This window comes from Heterodontus francisci, chromosome 25 (assembly GCF_036365525.1).
Source record: "Heterodontus francisci isolate sHetFra1 chromosome 25, sHetFra1.hap1, whole genome shotgun sequence".
In the NCBI taxonomy this organism is placed as follows: Eukaryota; Metazoa; Chordata; class Chondrichthyes; order Heterodontiformes; family Heterodontidae; genus Heterodontus; species Heterodontus francisci.
In genome coordinates, this window is record NC_090395.1 from 73020443 (window position 1) to 73038772 (window position 18330).

Below are 18330 nucleotides of genomic sequence, written 5' to 3' on the forward strand. Positions count from 1 at the left end.
CGGAGAAGAGTGGTGTATGCCAACCAGTATTGTAATCCGTGGCCTAACACTGCAGACAATCTGGGGACACAACCATCTCCGGCCCTTGTCCAGGAGCCTGGGAAGAGGGGTCGTGCCAGAGCTATCATCCGTCAGCTGAAACAGAACAGGTAAAGTGCAGGTCCCTCCAAGCAGAGAAATCTGACCAGTTGCTTTTTTTGCCACACATTGTTGTCCTCCTCCCTTGAAGGTGCTGACTCCTTCTGGGGTTCAACTCCATGCTGCCTCGCCTCGAGGTTGTAATCCTGAGTGATTGTCAGCGTGCTGTTTGACCTCGGTGAGCATCGTGGATGAGCTGATCCTGTGCTTAATACCTATGGACATTTGCTCTTGGATAGCGATTGGGAGAATGGGTGCTTGATTATCTTCCTCACCCTAACCCAGAGGCACCGAGGGCAGATGTAGCACCTCTGCCCTGTCTCTGGGTAAGATTAGTGAGCTCGGCAGTGACTGGGATGAACCCACTGAGTTTCTGTGTGGTTCAGGACCTCTACATCCAGCAACATTTACCTCATCACAAGTTTTAAAAAAAAGGTCCATCTAGTTGCCCTTCTACCAAACTAGTAGTCACTTGATACAACGATAATGGAGTTATTGACCAATCACAGCGATCAGTCTCTATCAATGAGTAACAACAGAGCCAGACCTGAGGTGAGAAAAGCCCCCAGTGGTGGAGAGAGCTTTGGGAATCATTGATCCAAACTCACCTGTTCCTCCTGAGCACTCTCCACTCATCGCACATCACCTCTCCGATTACTCACATACCGGATTCCAAAATCTTACTTTCTAAAAGAACTATCTGATTTGCATTTGAATGAATCAGTGTGACCTTCTCCCACTGTCTCCCAAGGGAACTTGTTTCATAGATTGACCACTCGCTCATCGAAATATTGTTTCCACAAGTTAGTTTTGAATTTGTGCCACCCTCCCAACCTGGGCCAATTTCTGTTGGGATGTATTTTCAATCGCATTATGAATCTGTGCCCCTATTCTGGTCTCTAACCAAGTGGAGGTGCCTTCCTCCCAGCTTGCTGACTGGGTCCATTGTCCCGATCATTGGAGTGCATCCCTTGCTGCAATCTCAACTCCTGATTAAAACCCTGAGCCCAGATCGCAGCAACGCGGAACCCAAGCCCGACTGCTCTGCACCCCAGGGAAGTTAACCACTGGAGGTCTCGGTTGCTGTGGTAACTCGTTGTGGTTGTGTCTTTCAGGAATCAGATGATCCAGAATAAAGGCGGTGTAAAGGTGTGGTCAACGTTTGATACTGATGAAGGGAGGATCAGAGTGTCTCTCTCCCCCAGCAGTCAGGTACAAGTCCCCATCTTTGTCAAAAATGAAGGGAGTGAGGCGGTGACCTTCGTGAGGTGTGAGATGCTTCGCAAGTTCCACGTGTTCACCCTGAGGAATGCAGAGAATGTGTCCAGTTCCCAACCACTGGTGCTGAATACAGGTGAGGCGCATGTTTCCTTTCCATGACCTGCTAATGGCGGCTTCCTCACATTCACTCTTGCGGGGGTCACTGATCAGGCTGGTATTGATGGCCCATTCCCTAGTTACCCCCTCGAGAAGGTGATGTTGAGCTGCCTGTGTTGGGGGAGAGTCCATAAATATTAGTCCCTGATAGATCCAATAAGAAATTCAGGAGAAGCCTCTTTACCCAGAGAGTGATGAGAATGTGGAATCTGCTGCTACATGGAGTAGTTGAGGTGAACACCATAGATAATTTTAAGAGGAGGGTGGATGAGCACATGAGAGAGAAAGGAATGGAAGGATATGTTGATAGAGTGGGAGAAGGCTTGTGTTGAGCATGAATACTGGTACAGAGCAGTTGGGTTGAATGGCCTGTTTCTGTGCTGTAGGTTCTTATGTACTTGAAGCACAGGTAACAGTTTTTTTAATACAACTGTGAGTGGCTTGCCTGGCCACTTCAGAATGTAGTTTAAGAGTCAACCAGTTGTTTTAAGTGAGGGAGAGTATTGAGTTGTAGCCAGGATAGTGACTTGTCCTTTCTTTGTGCAGGTGATACCTGCCAGATTGAAGTCATTTGCTCGATGGCTCACTCTGGCTATTACCCGGTTACACTCGCCTTTCAATTCCAAGATGGCAGCTCCCAGACTTTCCACATTATTCGCTTCTTTTCTGCCCGGGTGACCAACACGTTGACTGAAGAGCTGAAGCCGACTGCTCCCTACAAGCCATACCAGCTTTGCATTAAACGTCCAACGGAAGAGATAGTGGAAGATGGAGCGAGGCCGGACGGGTGAGCCCAAACTTTTATTGTGTGATCCTCCAGACCTTGTAGCTCTGTGTTCCTCCACCTCTGGCTTCTGTAGTGTTATCTGTGGCTCCGTGGGTACGCTCTTGCCTCTGAGTCAGAAGGTCTTGGGTTCAAATCCCACTCCAGAGACTTGAGTACAAAAATCAAAGCTGACACTGCTTTGCAGTACTGATGAGATGCTGCACTGTCGGAGGTGCCGTCTTTCGGGTGAGACATTAAACCAAGGCCCTTTCTGCTCCCTCAAGTGGATGTAAAACATCCCACGGCACAATTTTGAAGAGTAGGGGAGTTATCCTTGGTTGTCCTTGGCCAATATTTATCCCTCAATCAACATCACAAAAGACAGATTAGCTGGTCATTATCACTTTGTTGTTTGTGGGAGCTTGCTGTGTGAAAATTGACTGCCACATTTCCTACATTACAACAGTGACTGCACTTCAAAAGTATTTCAATGACTGTAAAGTGCTTTGGGACGTCCTGTGCTCGTGAAAGGTGCTATATGAGTGCAAGTCTTTCTTGGGCACCCCTCTGCTACCTTCACTCTAGCGTTGATGGCTGTGTCTTCAAACTTTCTGAATACACAGTGACTTCTGACAGCGCAGAGCATGTGCAGAGCAATTGCAGACTTTATCAGTGCGTGCGAACATTTGCCAGCTTGCCAGTATGAATGCGCGCAATGACGTCCTCACCCCTCAATAGCCGCGATTGTCGGCTCCATTCCACCTAACAGTACCCTGCTTCCTTCCGCTATCCCTGCTTCAATCACCGCTTTCAATTTCCTGCTGCATCCCGTCTCACTGCTCCCTTCTGCCTTCACTGCTTCTCCTCTCAGCTGCTCGCTTCCCCCCCCTTGGCTGATTGCTCTCTGTGGCGCCGCCTGAAGAAGCAGTGTGGGGCGAGGAATGAGCCGCTGATGTGGCAAGGTGGGAAGCGAACGATTGAGGCTGATGGTGTGACGTGGGAGCGAGTGGCCGAGAGGAGGGAAGCGGCCGGGGTGTGGTGAAATGGGGAGTGAGTGGCCGAGAGGAGGGAAGCAGCGAGGCCTGGAGTGAGCGGCCGGGGTGTGGTGAAATGGGGAGCGAGTGGCCAGGGGGTGGGGGGGGGGGTGGGATGTGGTGAGGGCGGGAGAGAGGCTGAGGGAAGGCAGTGGCAAAGCGGGCAGCGAGTGATGAGCAGACGGGCCTGGGAGAGAGCGGCAAAGAGAAGCGCGATGGCGGGAGGAGGCGGGATACTGTTGGGGGTGGGATGGAGGTAGCAATTGCAGTTATTGAGGATTGGGTTTAATATGTTTTTTGTGACAAATTGAGCAGCTCCATCTTTATTACTGGCAGCTGCCTGAGATGTCTCAAACTGTGACGTTTCAGTGCATGAGGCTGCATTTGCCCATGTGCCAGTACTGTGCCACCTAGTGGTTGCATTGTCAGAAAATGCAACCTTCTGAATATCCCTCCCTAATCGTCTCCACCTCTCCTCCTCTAACATTAAAATCTACCTCTTTGACCAAGGTTTTTGTCACCTGTCCTAATATCTCCTTGTGTGTCAAATTTTGTTAATTCTCCTGTGTAGTGCCTTTTCAGATGCTTACTGTATTAAATGCAAATTGTCATTGATTTGATCAGTAGTAGGTTTTATCCTGTTGTGTTGTTTTCTTTTAAATGCATGCAGTAGGGATAGAGCATTCAATAAAAGATAGAACTTGTTTTTCATTTATGCAATTGATTGGTTAAGTGGAAAATTAAATTTAATACTGACGAATGAAAAGTGTTGTAATTGAGGAAGACAGAATAAGCTATGGAGATGTATAATGAAGGGTCCGTGAAAGAGACCTGGAGGATTATTAGACTTGGCCCTTTCAATGTCGAGACAATGGGAGAAAGTTTTTTTTTAAAGGAATTGAATGTTAGAATACATGGGCAGAACAGTGGAGTGAATTCTATTGAAATTTTATAAAGTGCTGGTCAGACCTCATCTGGGGTAATTCCTGGTCGTCACACGTTGAAGGGCCATCCATGCTTTGGGGTTGCGAACCCTCCTGGAATGAAGTACACTGCTATGAGCAACCCAGGAGACGTCTGACACGAGCATGGTCAATCTGGCAACAAATGGCAGGGCTGCAGTGCTCTAAGGATGCAGTGTGGTCTTGGCTGAATGACCACATGATGGATAGTGTTACGACCGAGGCGGGAGGAGTGCACTATTAAATCAGTCCCACTTCTCCCCAGGTCACAGCATATATTTAAACTTTCCCACTTAACAAGGCCATCAGTCAGATACTCTATTTGTCCCCAGAATAAAGCACGCCAACCAGGTTTCTTTAATAAACAACAAAATTGTAGTTTATTATAAACCAAGTCTTAACCAATAATGAAGTAAACATATACATGAATTGAAATAGTAAAGCCCCTTATTTTTTATCCTAGCTCTCTCTCACACACACTCACAGACACAACCTGTTAACTGGGGGAAAAAAAGGGATTTTTGTTTACAGCTGTTAGAAAGAAATAGAAGGATTCAAGAAAACTTGGTCCCAAAGGCGAATAGCTGGCTGCCACTAGGAGTCTTTCTAGAACAGTTCTTTGCAGGCAATGTTGATGAACAGTCTGGGTAGGCTTTCAAGAAATGCAGCTACAGAAGGCTTCACATAGGTCTTACATCAGTTGTGCTGCAACAAAAGTTTCAAATCTCTCATATTTGATGAAAAGTTCCTTTAAAGATGCAAGGTTTCTACAAACATTTAGGATTTCTTCAAATACAGGAGGTAATAGGACAATTTGATACAGTATTTGCTTTTCAAGAGTAAGGTAAGCAGGTCAGTAAGAAAACTCCAACTGCCTGTTTTTAGCCAAATCAACTGGCTTTTTTTTATAAACAGTTTTCCAAAGGCAACTCCTATGACAGCCATAAATCCTGTCTTGTCAATAAGCAAATAGCTCGTCAGGTCAAACCCCCTGCTGTGTTTACTTGAAATCATGTGCCTTCCGGTAAAAACTTGTTTACTGGTCACCCTTCTGTTGACCTTCCTTTTAAGAAAAACACCCACAAAGTTCAGCACTGTCAAGATAATTCAATGTCCAAAATTCAGCTATAACTTCTTAAAACATATTTTGCAAAGAAAAACAGAAGCACTCACGCAACAATAGATTGGTTTTTGGGGCACAGAGGATTGTGAGTATTACCATTTTTAACCAACTGCTGTGAGGACTGATGTGTTGGGGGACCAATGCTGGGAACGTGTGGATTGCAGGAGTTGGAGGCTGGAGGTGATGAAAAATTGTCTGACTGAACTTGGCCTCCTTATTTGGGGAGGATGCAGAGAAGTGTTGAGACTGATTGCAAGGTGATGTGCTGTGAGGAAATATAAGAGAACCTCCAGCTCTACAGTCTCGAGAAGACCATGAGAAGGGGGAGAGCCTTGTTGAGGGATATCAAATGTAGATAAGGTTGGGGAGTAATTTTTTTCGCTTAGGGGTAGTGGGATCTGGAACTCATTGCCTGAAAGGGTGGTAGAGGCAGAAATACTTTTTATATTAAAAAAAAAACTTGGAAATGCATTTGAAATGCTGTAACCGACAAGGCTTCGGATCAAGAGCTGGAATGTGAGGTTAGATTGGATAGCTCTTTATTGTCTGGCATGGGCCGAATGGCCTCCTTCTGTGCCATTCGTCTTCCTATGTTTCTATAATGGAGTGGAGAATATTATTTTGTTAAGGTGAGTAGAACAATATGGTGAGGAATTGAACTGGGCAGAAATTAATTTGGGACACACCTTCATTGGAGGGAGGTGAAGGTTTGGAATGATTTGAGTTGAGATTCTGGAAGCGATGGTTGGGAGGTCAGGATCCATTGGGAGTAGGAGCAGGGTGAGTGCTTCCTCCCTTCTCCTACAATGTGAGGTGTTGCTGTTCAAGCTGTTTTAAGTTCTGGCCCTAAGCTTTGTGCATTTGCTGACCTTGTATCTGCTTTGAATCTTTACAGGTTTCTCAACTACGAACTGGAGAAAGAGATCCCTCTGGAGTCTAATAAATACTCTCGGGTGCTGTTTGCTGCTGTAAAGAGTGCACTGAAGGAAGCCCGCAATCTTAATCCCAGTGTGAGGCAGGAGGTGCAAAGGGTTAAGTAAGTCCCATTGTGTCAGCTCTTCAATGGGGTACGGAGTGTGAGTTGAAGCAAAGGGCGAACTGGGTGATTTCGTTCTTTGAAGCGGGGGTGCGTGGAGTTGTGGCTAAGGCAGTCACCCTCCTCAAACCTAACCATAGGACTGGTTCTACGAAAGCAAAGTACAGGAGATGCTGGAAATACTCAGCAGGTCTGGCAGCCTCTGTGGAGAGAGGAACAGAATTAACATTTCAGCTCTGATGCTGAGGACGTCGTGGATAGCACGTTTAGTGAGGTGGTCACACCGCAGGTAATGGCTGCACAGGCAGAAAAGGGATGGGTGATCACCAGGCGGAGTAGTAGGCCCAGGCATGTAGTGCAGGAGTCCACTGTGGCCATCCCCCCCCACCTCAAACAGAAACAGATATACTGCTTTGGATACTGTTTGGGGGTGAGTTTTCCTCCCAAGGGAAAGCAGCAACAGCCAAGCTTGTGGCACCACGGATGTCTCTGCTGCACAGCAGGGAAGGAAAAGGGGTAGAAGAGCTATAGTGATAGGGGATTCTATCGTAAGGGTGAAGATAGGTGTTTCTGTGGTTGCAAACGAGACTCCAGGATGGTATGTTGCCTCCCTGGTGCTAGGGTCAAGAATGTCACTGAGCAGCTGCAGGACATTCTGAAGGGGGAGGGGGAGCAGTCAGAGGTTGTGATACACATTGGTACCAATGATATAGGTAGAAAGAGAGATGAGGTCCTGCAGCAAGAATTTAGGGAAGCTAGGTAGCAGGTTAAAAAGCAGGATCTCCAGGGTTGTAATCTCTTGATTAATCCTGGTGCCATGTGCTAGTGAGTATAGGAATAGGAGGATAAAGCAGATGAATGCGTGGCTGAAGAGATGGTGCAGGAGGGAGGGCTTTAGTTTCCTGGATCACTGGGTCTGTTTCTGGCAAAGGTGGGACCTGTACAAGTTGGACGGGTTGCACGTGAACTGGAACAGGACCAACATCCTTGCTGGGAGGTTTGCTAGTGCTGTTGAGGGGGTGGGGGGGTTAAACTAATTTGGCAGGGGGTTGGGATACAGAGTGGGAGTACAGTAAGGGGTGATGCTCAGTCAAATATAGAAGAGAAATTGAATCATTCTGGAAAGCAGAGCAAATGTTAAGGCACAAGTGAAAAATTCAAGGCTGGATTGCATTTATTTTAATGCAAGGAGTCTTACTAGTAAGGCAGATGAATTGAGGGCATTGATTAGCACATGGGATTATGATATTATTGCTATCACAGAGACATAGCTGAGGGAGGGGCAGGACTGGCACCTCAATATTCCAGGATATAGAATCTTCAGGCGTGACAAGGGAGGGGATAAAAGAGGAGGTGGCATTGCACTGTTGATCAATGAGTCAATTACTGCAGTAAGGAGGGATGATATCCTAAAGGTTACTCAAATGAGGCCATATGGGTAGAACTTAAAAACAAAAGGGGGGCAATCACTTGGCTGGGTGTGTACTACAGGCCTCCAAACAGTCAGGGAAAGATAGAGGAGCAGATATGTAGGCAAATCTCAGAGAGGAGTAAAAATAATAGGGTAATAATAGTAGGGAATTTCAACTTACCTAATATCAACTGGGATAGTCTTAGTGCAAAAGGCTTAAAGGGGGCGGAATTCTTAAAATACATACAGGAGAGCTTTTTGAGCCAGTACGTAGAAAGTCCTACAAGAGAAGGGGCAGTACTGGACCTAATCCTAGGGAATGAAGCTGGACAAGTGGTAGAAGTATCAGTGGGGGAGCATTTCGGGGATAGTGACCATAAATCTTAAGGTTTAAGGTAGTTATGGAAAAGGACAAAGATGGGCCAGAAATAAAGGTACTGAATTGGGGGAAGGCTGGTTTCAATCTGATAAAAATCTGGCCAAAGTGCACTGGGAGCAACTACTTGTAGGAAAGTCTACATCAGACCAGTGGGAGTCATTCAAAGAGGAAATAGTGAGAGTTCAGAGCCAACATGTACCCGTTATGGTGAAGGGTGAGACCATCAAGTCCAGGGAACCCCGGATGTCAAGGGATATAGAGGATTGGATCAGGAAAAAAAAAAGGAGGCTTTTGGCAGATTCAGAGCACTGAAAACAGTGGAGGCACTAGAGGAGTATAGAAAGTGTAGGGGGGTACTAAAAAAAAAGTAATTAGGAGAGCGAAGCAGGGACATGAAAAAACTTTGGCGGGCAAGATAAAGGAAAATCCTAAGGCATTTTATAAATATATTAAGGGCAAGAGGATAACCAGGGAAAGAGTGGGGCCCATTAGGGATCAAAGTGGCAATCTGTGTGTGGAACTAGAGGACATAAGTGAGGTTTTAAATGATTGCTTTTCACCTGTGTTCGCTATGGAGAAGGATGATGTAGGTGAAGAGATCAGGGAGGGGGATTGTGATATACTTGAACATATTAGCATTGAAAGGGAGGATGTATTAGATGTTTTAGAGGACTTAAAAGTGGTTAAATCCCCAGGCCCAGATGAGATGTATCCCAGGCTGTTATTTGAGGCAAGGGAGGTGATAGGGGCTCTGACACAAATTTTCAGATTCTCTGTGGCCACGGGAGAGGTGCCAGAGGACTGGAGGACAGCGAATGTGGTACCATTATTCAAAAGGGTAGCAGGGATAAACCAGGTAATTACAGGCCGGTGCGTCTAACATAAGTGGTTGGGAAACTATTGGAAAAAATTCTGAGGGACAGAATTGATCTCCACTTGGAGAGGCAGGGATTAATCGGGGATAGTCAGCACGGCTTTGTTGAGGAGATCGTGTCTAACTAACTTGATTGAATTTTTTGAGGCGGTGATTAGATGTACAGATGAGGATGACGCAGTTGATGTAGTTTACATGGACTTCAGTAAGGCTTTTGATAAGGTTCCGCATGGGAGATTGGCTAAGAAGGTAAGAGCCCATGGGATCCAGGGCAATTTGGCAAATTGGATCCAAAATTGGTTTAGTGGATTGAGGCAGAGGGTAATGGTCGAGGGTTGTTTTTGCGAGTGGAAGCCTGTGACCAGTGGTGTACCGCAGGGATCGGTGCTGGGACCCTCGCTGTTTGTAATGTACATTAATGATTTAGATGTGAATATAGGAGGTATGATAAGTAAGTTTGCAGATGACATGAAAATTGGTGGTGTCGTAAATAGTGAGGAGGAAAGCCTTCGATTACAGGACGATATAGGTGGGCTGGTAAGATGGGCGGAGCTGTGGCAAATGGAATTTAATCCTGAGAAGTGTGAGGTGATGCATTTTGGGAGGACTAACAAGGCAAGGGAATATACAATGGATGGAGGACCCGAGGAGTACAGAAAGTCAGAGGGACCTTGGTGTACTTGTCCATAGATCACTGAAGGCAGCAGCACAAGAGGATAAGGTGGTTAGAAAGGCATATGGGATACTTGCCTTTATTAGTCGAGGCATAAAATATAAGAGCAGGGAGGTTATGAAGGAGCTGTATAAAACGCTAGTTAGGCCACAGCTGGAGTACTGTGTACAGTTCTGGGCACCACACTATAGGAAGGATGTGATTGCACTGGAGAGGATGCCGAGGAGATTCACCAGGATGTTGCCTGGGCTGGAGCATTTCAGCTATGAAGAAAGACTGAAATGGCTAGGGTTGTTTTCCTTGGAGGAGAGAAGGCTGAGGGGCGACATGATTGAGGTAAACAAAATTATGACGGGCATTGACAGGTTAGATAGGAAGAGGCTTTTTCTCTTGGCGGAGGGGTCAGTAACCAGGGGGCATAGATTTAAGCTAAGGGGCAGGAGGTTTAGAGGGGATTTGAGAGGAAAAAAAAAAATTTCACCCAGAAGGTGGTTGGAATCTGGGACGCACTGCCTGAAGGGGTGGTAGAGGCAGGAATCCTCACAACATTTAAGCAGTATTTAGATGAGCACTTGAAACGCCATAGCATACAAGGCTACGGGCCAAGTGCTGGAAAATGGGATTTGTATTGATAGGTGCTTGATGGCCGGCACAGGCACAATAGGCCGAAGGGCCTGTTTCTGTGCTGTATAACTCTGACTATGACTTTCATCAGAACTGAAAATATTTGGATATTTAACAGGGTTAGTGGGAGGGGAGGAAGAACAGAGGGGAAGGTCTATGATAGGGTGGAAGGCAAGAGCAATTGAGTGACAAAAGGGATGTTTGTACAAGGCAAAAGCAGGTGATAATGGGACAAGTGAGGAGCAAAAGGTGCATCGAGAGGAATGTAAATGACAATAGTAACAAAGGAAAAATATGGGAGTGATGATCTGAAATTGTAGAACTCAATGTTGAGTCTGGAAGGCTGTAAAGAACAAAGAACAATACAGCACAGGAACAGGCCATTCGGCCCTCCGAGCCTGCGCCGATCTTGATGCCTGTCTAAACTAAAACCTTCTGCACTTCTGGGGTCCGTATCCCTCTATTCCCATCCTATTCATGTATTTGTCAAGATGCCTCTTAAACGTCTCTATGGTACCTGCTTCCACCACCTCCCCCGGCAACAAGTTCCAGGCACTCACCACCCTCTGTGTAAAGAACTTGCCTCGCACATCCCCTCTAAACTTTGCCCCTCTCACCTTAAACCTATGTCCCCTAGTAACTGACTCTTCCACCCTGGGAAAAAGCTTCTGACTATCCACTCTGTCCATGCCGCTCATAACTTTGTAAACCTCTATCATGTCACCCCTCCACCTCTATCGTTCCAATGAAAACAATCCGAGTTTATCCAACCTCAGTGCCCACTCGAAAGATGAGGTTTTGTTCCTCGAGCTTCTGTTAAACCTCATTGGAACAGTGTAGGTGACCAAGGACAGAGAGGTCAGAGTGGGAGTGGAGAGGAGAAATAAAATGGCAAGCAACCGGAAGCTCAGAGTCACACTAATTAGCAGACTAATTTACTATTCAGGGATTGGAAAGGGAGACAACAGGTTATTTCTGTGTGGGGTGGAGTAAGGATCACAGCTGAGTCAGATTCTGGTCCAGTGTACATGCACAAATATACATTTCAGCAAAGGTTGCTGACTGGCCCTGAAAGCAAGTACCCTGGCTGTCAGTTTCCCCCCCCACCCCCTTCCTCCCTCTCTCTGGGTAAACTAAGTTTCTCCTGAATTCCTTATTGGATTTATTAGTCACTATCTTATATTTCTGAACTCTGGTTCTGGACTCTGCAAAAAGTGGGAACATTTTCTGTATGTCGACCATATCAAACCCCTTCATAATTTATCAGGTCAGTCCTCAGCCATCTCATTTCTAAAGAAAAGAGCCCCAGCCTGTTCACTCTTTCCTGATTTTGTAAATCTCTTTTTTTTTGCACCTTGTTCAGTGCCTGTATATTCTTTTTGTGATATGGCGAGCAAAACTGTTCAGAGAGCTCCTAAGTGTGATGGGAACATGGATACTTGCCTGTTCCTGTAAGACTCAACTCTTTTGAGATTGACTGGGAACGCTGGTTATGAGTGAGGTCAATTTTAACGTCTCTTACTGTGGTACCAGATGATAACCATTTCGCTCAGTATCGATCAGAGAGGTCCTGAAGCATGGTCCTTAGTGACACTGTACCTTGCTGGTCCCACTCATCCCACTAAAGGCATGTTTGTGCTTTTTTTTTTATGCAGTTCATTACTGGCCTCGAGGTTGGCGTTTGAAAACTACGGCGAGAGATTCGGTTTGCTGCTCCATGTTGAGGAGATTCAGATGGAAGCTGACATCACCAGGTACAACATGGAGGGAGTTACCATGATGATGGATCAACAGAGGAGGAACCTTCTCGTTCTCAAGGTTAGTGCCCGATTTTTCAAAGGCTTTGTGAGATGTCAGCTCATGTTAAAGGGAGATCTTGGGAGATAGGAACAGAGGTAGGCCATTCAGCCCCTTGAGCCTCTTCTGCCATTCAGTGATAAGGTATTTACAACACAGAAACAGGTGAATGACTGGTCCATGCTAGTGTCTATGCTCCCTACGAGCCTCCAACCACCCTTCCTTGTCTCACTTTATCAACACATCCTGCTGATCCTTTCTCCCTTTTGCTTATCTAGCTTCCCATTAAATGCATCTATCATGGTCGGCCTGTATTTCAACACCATCTTCCCATCTTAGTTCCATATTACTGATTACGCTTAGGGTAGATAATTCACCTGGCCCAGATGGCTTGCATCCCAGGTTGCTAAAGGAAGTGGGAATGGAGATAGCAAAGGGGTTTCCATAATTTTCCAATCTTCCCTGGATACAGGGGAGGTGCCAGAGGATTGCAGAATGGCAAATGTGACTCCCTTATTCAAGAAAGGGTATAAAGGCAGTCCGAGCAACTACAGGCCAGTTAGTTTAACATCAGTGGCAGGTACGGTTTTAGAAACAATAATCGGGGGAAAAATCAACAGGTTTGAGTTAATCTAGGAGTTGCAGCATGGATTTGTAAAAATCAGATCATGCTTGACTAATCTAATTGAATTTTTGATGAAGTAATAGTGAAGGTTGATGAAGGGAGTGAGATGGATGTTGTTTATATGGATTTTAAGAAAGCAGTTGATAAAATTTGAGGCTCATGGAGTAGGGAGGTTAGTGTCCAATTGGATAAAAAATTTGGCTTAAAGACAGAAAACGAGTTGTAGTAAATGGTTGTTTTTCAGACTGGAGGATGGTAGACAGTGGTGTTCCCCAAGGGTCAATGCTGGGACCACTGCTTTTTTTTGTTGTTGCTATATATAAATGACTTGGATCTTGGAATACAGAGTAGAATCTCAAAATTTGCCGATGACACCAAACTTGGAGGAGTGGCAAACAGTGAGGATGATATGAACCTCCTGCAACAGGACATAGATAGGCTAGCAGAATGGGCAGACAGGTGGCAGATGGAATTTAATACTGACGCATTTTGGCAGAAGGAATAGGGAGAGGCAATATATACTTGATGGCACAGTTCTAAAGAGTGTGCAGGAACAGAGGGACCTGGGGGTGCATGTGCATCGATCTTTGAAGAGGGCAGGACATACTGAGAGAGTGGTTAGTAAAGCGTATGGTCTCTTGGGCTTCATAGAGGCATTGAGTACAAAAGCAGGGAAGGTATCCTGAACCTTTCTCAAGCTCTAGTTAGGCCCCAACTGGAGTATTGCATCCAGCTGTGGTCACCACACTTCAGGAAGATGTGAGGGTCCTTGAGAGGGTGCAGAGGAGATTTACCAGAATGGTTCCAGGGATGGGGGATTTTAAGTACAAAGTTAGGTTGGAAAAGCTGGGGCTGTTCTTAGAGCAAAGGAGATTGAGGGGAGATTTGATAGAGGTGTACAAGATTATGACAGGTTTAGATAAGTTAGACAAGGAAAATCTGTTTCCATTAACTGATGGTACAAGGACTAGGGGACACAGATTCAGTGTTTTGGGCAAGAGGTGCAGGGGGAATATGAGGACAGATATTTTCATGCAATGAGTGGTAATGACCTATAGCTCGCTACCCACAAGGGTGGTGGAAGCGGAGACCATCAATGACTTCAAAAGGAAGTTGGATGGGCACTTGAAAGAGATAAATTTGCAGGGCTACGGGGATTGAGCGGGGGAGTGGGACTGACTGGATTGCTCTGTGGAGAGCTGCCATGGACTCGATGGGTTGAATGGCCTCCTTCTGTGTCGTAAATGACTCTTTGACCCTTATGCAACAAAAATCTCAGTTTTTTTTCAAGTTTTCAATTGACCCTCTCTCTCCCCCAACCTCCCCCTGTCCAGCATCCAGAGCTTTATGGGGAGAGAGTTCCTGATTTTCACGACACTTTCTGTGAAGAAGTGCTTCCTGACATCACCCCTGAACAGCCTAGCTCTACTTTTTAAGGTTATGTCCCCTTGTTCTGGACACCCCACTGGAGGAGAGAATTTCCTTTTTCTCTACCCTGTCAAATTGTTAAATTATTTTAAACACCTCAATTTGATCACACCCTGATCTTCTATATTCCAGGGAATACAAGCCTCGTCTGAGACCTCGCCTCATAATTTAACCTTTCTACCTCCGTGATCTACATAAAAACAGATGTCAGGTGACTTGTGGCACTGAGGCAGGAGACTGACCGGTCACTCTGGCGCTGAGCCACACCGGCCAGGAGACTGACCGGTCACTCTGGCGCTGAGCCACACCGGCCAGGAGACTGACCGGTCACTCTGGCGCTGAGCCACACCGGCCAGGAGACTGACCGGTCACTCTGGCGCTGAGCCACACCGGCCAGGAGACTGACCGGTCACTCTGGCGCTGAGCCACACCGGCCAGGAGATTGACCGGTACTGAGCCGCACTGACTGGCCAGGAAGGTTCCAGGTTTTGATTTATTCTGAGTAGGTAGGAAGGTCTCTACAATTGGCTGGACTCTGGATGAATTTGTAACTAATTGCTGTTTTCTATTCCTCCCTCCCGAACTTGGCAGGTTCCTGGTGTTGCTGAGAACAGGCCCTCTGTACTCCGTGGTGACCACCTGTTTGCATCCAAGAGCGATGATCAGATGGAACCAATCATACGTTACAAGGGCTATGTCCACGCAGTCGAACTTGAACAGGTGAAGCTGGGGTTTTCCCAAAAGTAAGTATTAGAGAATTTCCACTCTGTAATGTGTAGGGTCGGGCATCTTGTCACCCGTACCTTTGGAGTGGAAGGGTCACTGACCCGAAACGTTAACTCTGCTTCTCGTTGTAAGCCTGTTGATTAATGCTTTCATATAACTTTAGGGAGCACTTGCTGCGACTGCTGGATAGGTTTGTCCCGATGAGGCAGGGAAGGGATGGTAGGGTGAAGGAACCTTGGATGACAAGAGATGTGGAACAGCTAGTCAAGAGGAAGAAGGAAGCTTACTTAAGGTTGAGGAAGCAAGGATCAGACAGGGCTCTAGAGGGTTACAAGGTAGCCAGGAAGGAACTGAAGAATGGACTTAGAAGAGCTAGAAGGGGACATGAAAAAGTCTTGGCGGGTAGGATTAAGGAAAATCCCAAGGCGTTCTACACTTATGTGAGGAACAAGAGGATGGCCAGAGTGAGGGTAGGGCCGATCAGGGATAGTGGAGGGAACTTGTGCCTGGAGTCGGAGGAGGTAGGGGAGGTCCTAAATGAATACTTTGCTTCAGTATTCACTAGTGAGAGGGACCTGGTCGTTTGAGAGGACAGTGTGGAACAGGCTGATATGCTCGAACAGGTTGAGGTTACGAGGGAGGATGTGCTGGAAATTTTGAATGATATGAGGACAGATAAGTCCCTGGGGCCAGACGGGATATACCCAAAGATATTACGGGAAGCGAGGGAAGAGATTGCTGCGCCTTTGGCGATGATCTTTGTGTCTTCACTGTCCACTGGAGTAGTACCGGATGATTGGTGGGTGGCAAATGTTGTTCCCTTGTTCAAGAAAGGGAATAGGGATAACCCTGGGAATTATACACCAGTCAGTCTTACGTCGGTAGTGGGCAAATTATTGGAGAGGATTCTGAGGGACAGGATTTATGATTATTTGGCAAAGCATGGTTTGATTAGAGACAGTCAGCGTGGCTTTGTGAGGGGCAGGTCATGCCTCACAAGCCTTATTGAATTCTTTGAAGATGTGACAAAACACATTGATGAAGGAAGAGCAGTGGATGTGGTGTATATGGATTTTAGCAAGGCGTTTGATAAGGTTCCCCATGGTAGGCTCATTCAGAAAGTAAGGAGGCATGGGATTCAGGGAAAGTTGGCTGTCTGGATACAAAATTGGCTGGCCCATAGAAGTCAGAGGGTGGTAGTAGATGGAAAGTATTCAGCATGGAGCTCGGTGACCAGTGGTGTTCCGCAGGGATCTGTTCTGGGACCTCTGCTCTTTGTGATTTTTATAAATGACTTGGATGAGGAAGTGGAAGGCTGGGTTAGCAAGTTTGCCGATGACACGAAGGTTGCTGGAGTTGTGGATAGTGTGGAAGGCTGTTGTAGGTTGCAACGGGACATTGACAGGATGCAGAGCTGGGCTGAGAAGTGGCAGATGGAGTTCAACCTGGAAAGGTGTGAAGTGATTCATTTAGGAAGGGCGAATTTGAATGCGGAATACAGGCTTAAAGACAGGATTCTTGGTAGTGTGGAGGAACAGAGGGATCTTGGGGTCCATGTCCATAGATCGCTCAAAATTGCCACCCATTTTGATAGGGTTGTTAAGAAGGCGTATGGTGTGTTGGCTTTCATTAACAGGGGGATTGAGTTTAAGAGCCGCGAGGTTATGCTGCAGCTCTATAGGGCCCTGGTTCGACCACACTTGGAATATTGTGTTCAGTTCTGGTCGCCTCATTATAGGAAGGATGTGGAAGCTTTAGAGAGGGTGCAGAGGAGATTTACCAGGATGCTGCCTGGACTGGAGGGCATGTCCTACGAAGAAAGATTGAGGGAGCTAGGGCTTTTCTCATTGGAGCGAAGAAGGATGAGAGGTGACTTGATAGAGGGGTACAAGATGATGAGAGGCATAGATAGAGTGGATAGTCAGAGACTTTTTCCCAGGGCGGAAAGGGCGATCACCAGGGGGCATAATTTTAAGGTGATTGGAGGAAGGTTTCGGGGAGATGTCAGAGGTAGGTTCTTTGCACAGAGAGTGGTGGGTGTGTGGAATGCGGTGCCAGCAGTGGTCGTAGAAGCAGATACATTAGGGGCATTTAAGCGACTCTTGGATAGGTACATGGATGATAGTAGAATGAAGGGTAGGTAGTTAGTTTGATCTTAGAGTAGGTTAAAGGTTCGGTACAACATCGTGGGCCGAAGGGCCTGTACTGTGCTGTACTGTTCTATGTTCTATGTTCTATAACTCTATGACTATGACTCTAATCCCTCCAGGCTTCTGAATGCTTTTATAAACAACATGAAGTTTAACGTCTCGTTCACATTTAACCGATTACCGTTACAACTGCAACACCGAGCTGCGCAATTAGCGAAGGACACCAACCTGAAAGATGTGCTCTTTCCCACTTTTTCTGATGGAAAATGCATTCACCCTTTGGATCGAAGCTTGACGTGAGTAAAACCAGCGGGAGTCACCGGCTGTTACTTGGGAGGCTGGCGGAGGAGCTGGAAGCTTTGTCTCAGTTCAGTGAGGCCTTCTTGGTGCTTCGTCAAGTCGAAGCATCAAGTGAGGGTTCTAACCATCAGGCTACGGAACTTTTCTCTAGAAAAGAGAAGACTGAAGGCTGACCTGATAGAGGTCTTTAAACTTGTAGAAAAGATTTGGTAGGTTAGACAGAGAAGATATTGCACTTGTGGGGCATACAAAACTAGAAACATAAACATAAGATTGTTGCTAATTAATATAATGAGAAATTCAGGAGAAACCTCTTTACCCAGAAAGTGGTAACAATGTGGAACTCGCTCTCCCAAGGAGTAGTTGAGGTGAATAGTGTCGATGCAATTAAGCGCAGGTTAGATTAACACATGAGGGAGAAAGGAATAGAAGGCGATGCTGATAGGGTGATATGAAGTAGGGTGGGAGGAGGCTCATGTGGAGCATAAACACCAGTATAAATTTGTTGGGCTGAATGGCCTGCTTCTGTGTTGTAAATTGTTTGTGTGAGAGAATTTGCCTCCCAGAATGGAACGTTTGTGTGAAGCATTTTGCTGAAGGATTGAATGTTTGGGGGTGGGGAGATTTCAGCAATACTTAGCCCTTTTCAAATCAGAATGTCGAATCTGATGGTCATTTATTTCTGTGTTAATGTTTTGGTTTAAATTTTTTTTTTAAGTCTTTACGATCGGTCCCTTGAGAACAATCCTGAGCAGGCTGATGCCGTCCGTTGCATTGTGGCTGGGATCTCCAGACCTGCTCCGTACCTTGTGTTCGGTCCTCCAGGAACTGGAAAAACAGTCACCATCGTGGAAGCTATAAAACAGGTACCGAACATCACTTCCTCTTGTGTGCAAGACTCAACTTG

The 18330-nt window shown here is 46.3% G+C and overlaps 1 protein-coding gene across 2 annotated transcripts in view; it reads left to right on the plus strand.

The window, feature by feature from the left end:
- The window catches only part of LOC137383988 (putative helicase MOV-10), an 83348-nt gene that overhangs the window by 17843 nt on the left and 47175 nt on the right, over positions 1 to 18330 (plus strand). For both annotated transcript variants that reach the window (XM_068057500.1, XM_068057502.1), the window contains 8 exons: positions 1 to 149; positions 1254 to 1492; positions 2062 to 2302; positions 6296 to 6436; positions 12053 to 12215; positions 14839 to 14990; positions 17243 to 17419; positions 18142 to 18289. In XM_068057500.1, coding sequence (XP_067913601.1) covers positions 1 to 149; positions 1254 to 1492; positions 2062 to 2302; positions 6296 to 6436; positions 12053 to 12215; positions 14839 to 14990; positions 17243 to 17419; positions 18142 to 18289 — 1410 coding nt within the window. The remainder of the gene's footprint in view (positions 150 to 1253; positions 1493 to 2061; positions 2303 to 6295; positions 6437 to 12052; positions 12216 to 14838; positions 14991 to 17242; positions 17420 to 18141; positions 18290 to 18330) is intronic.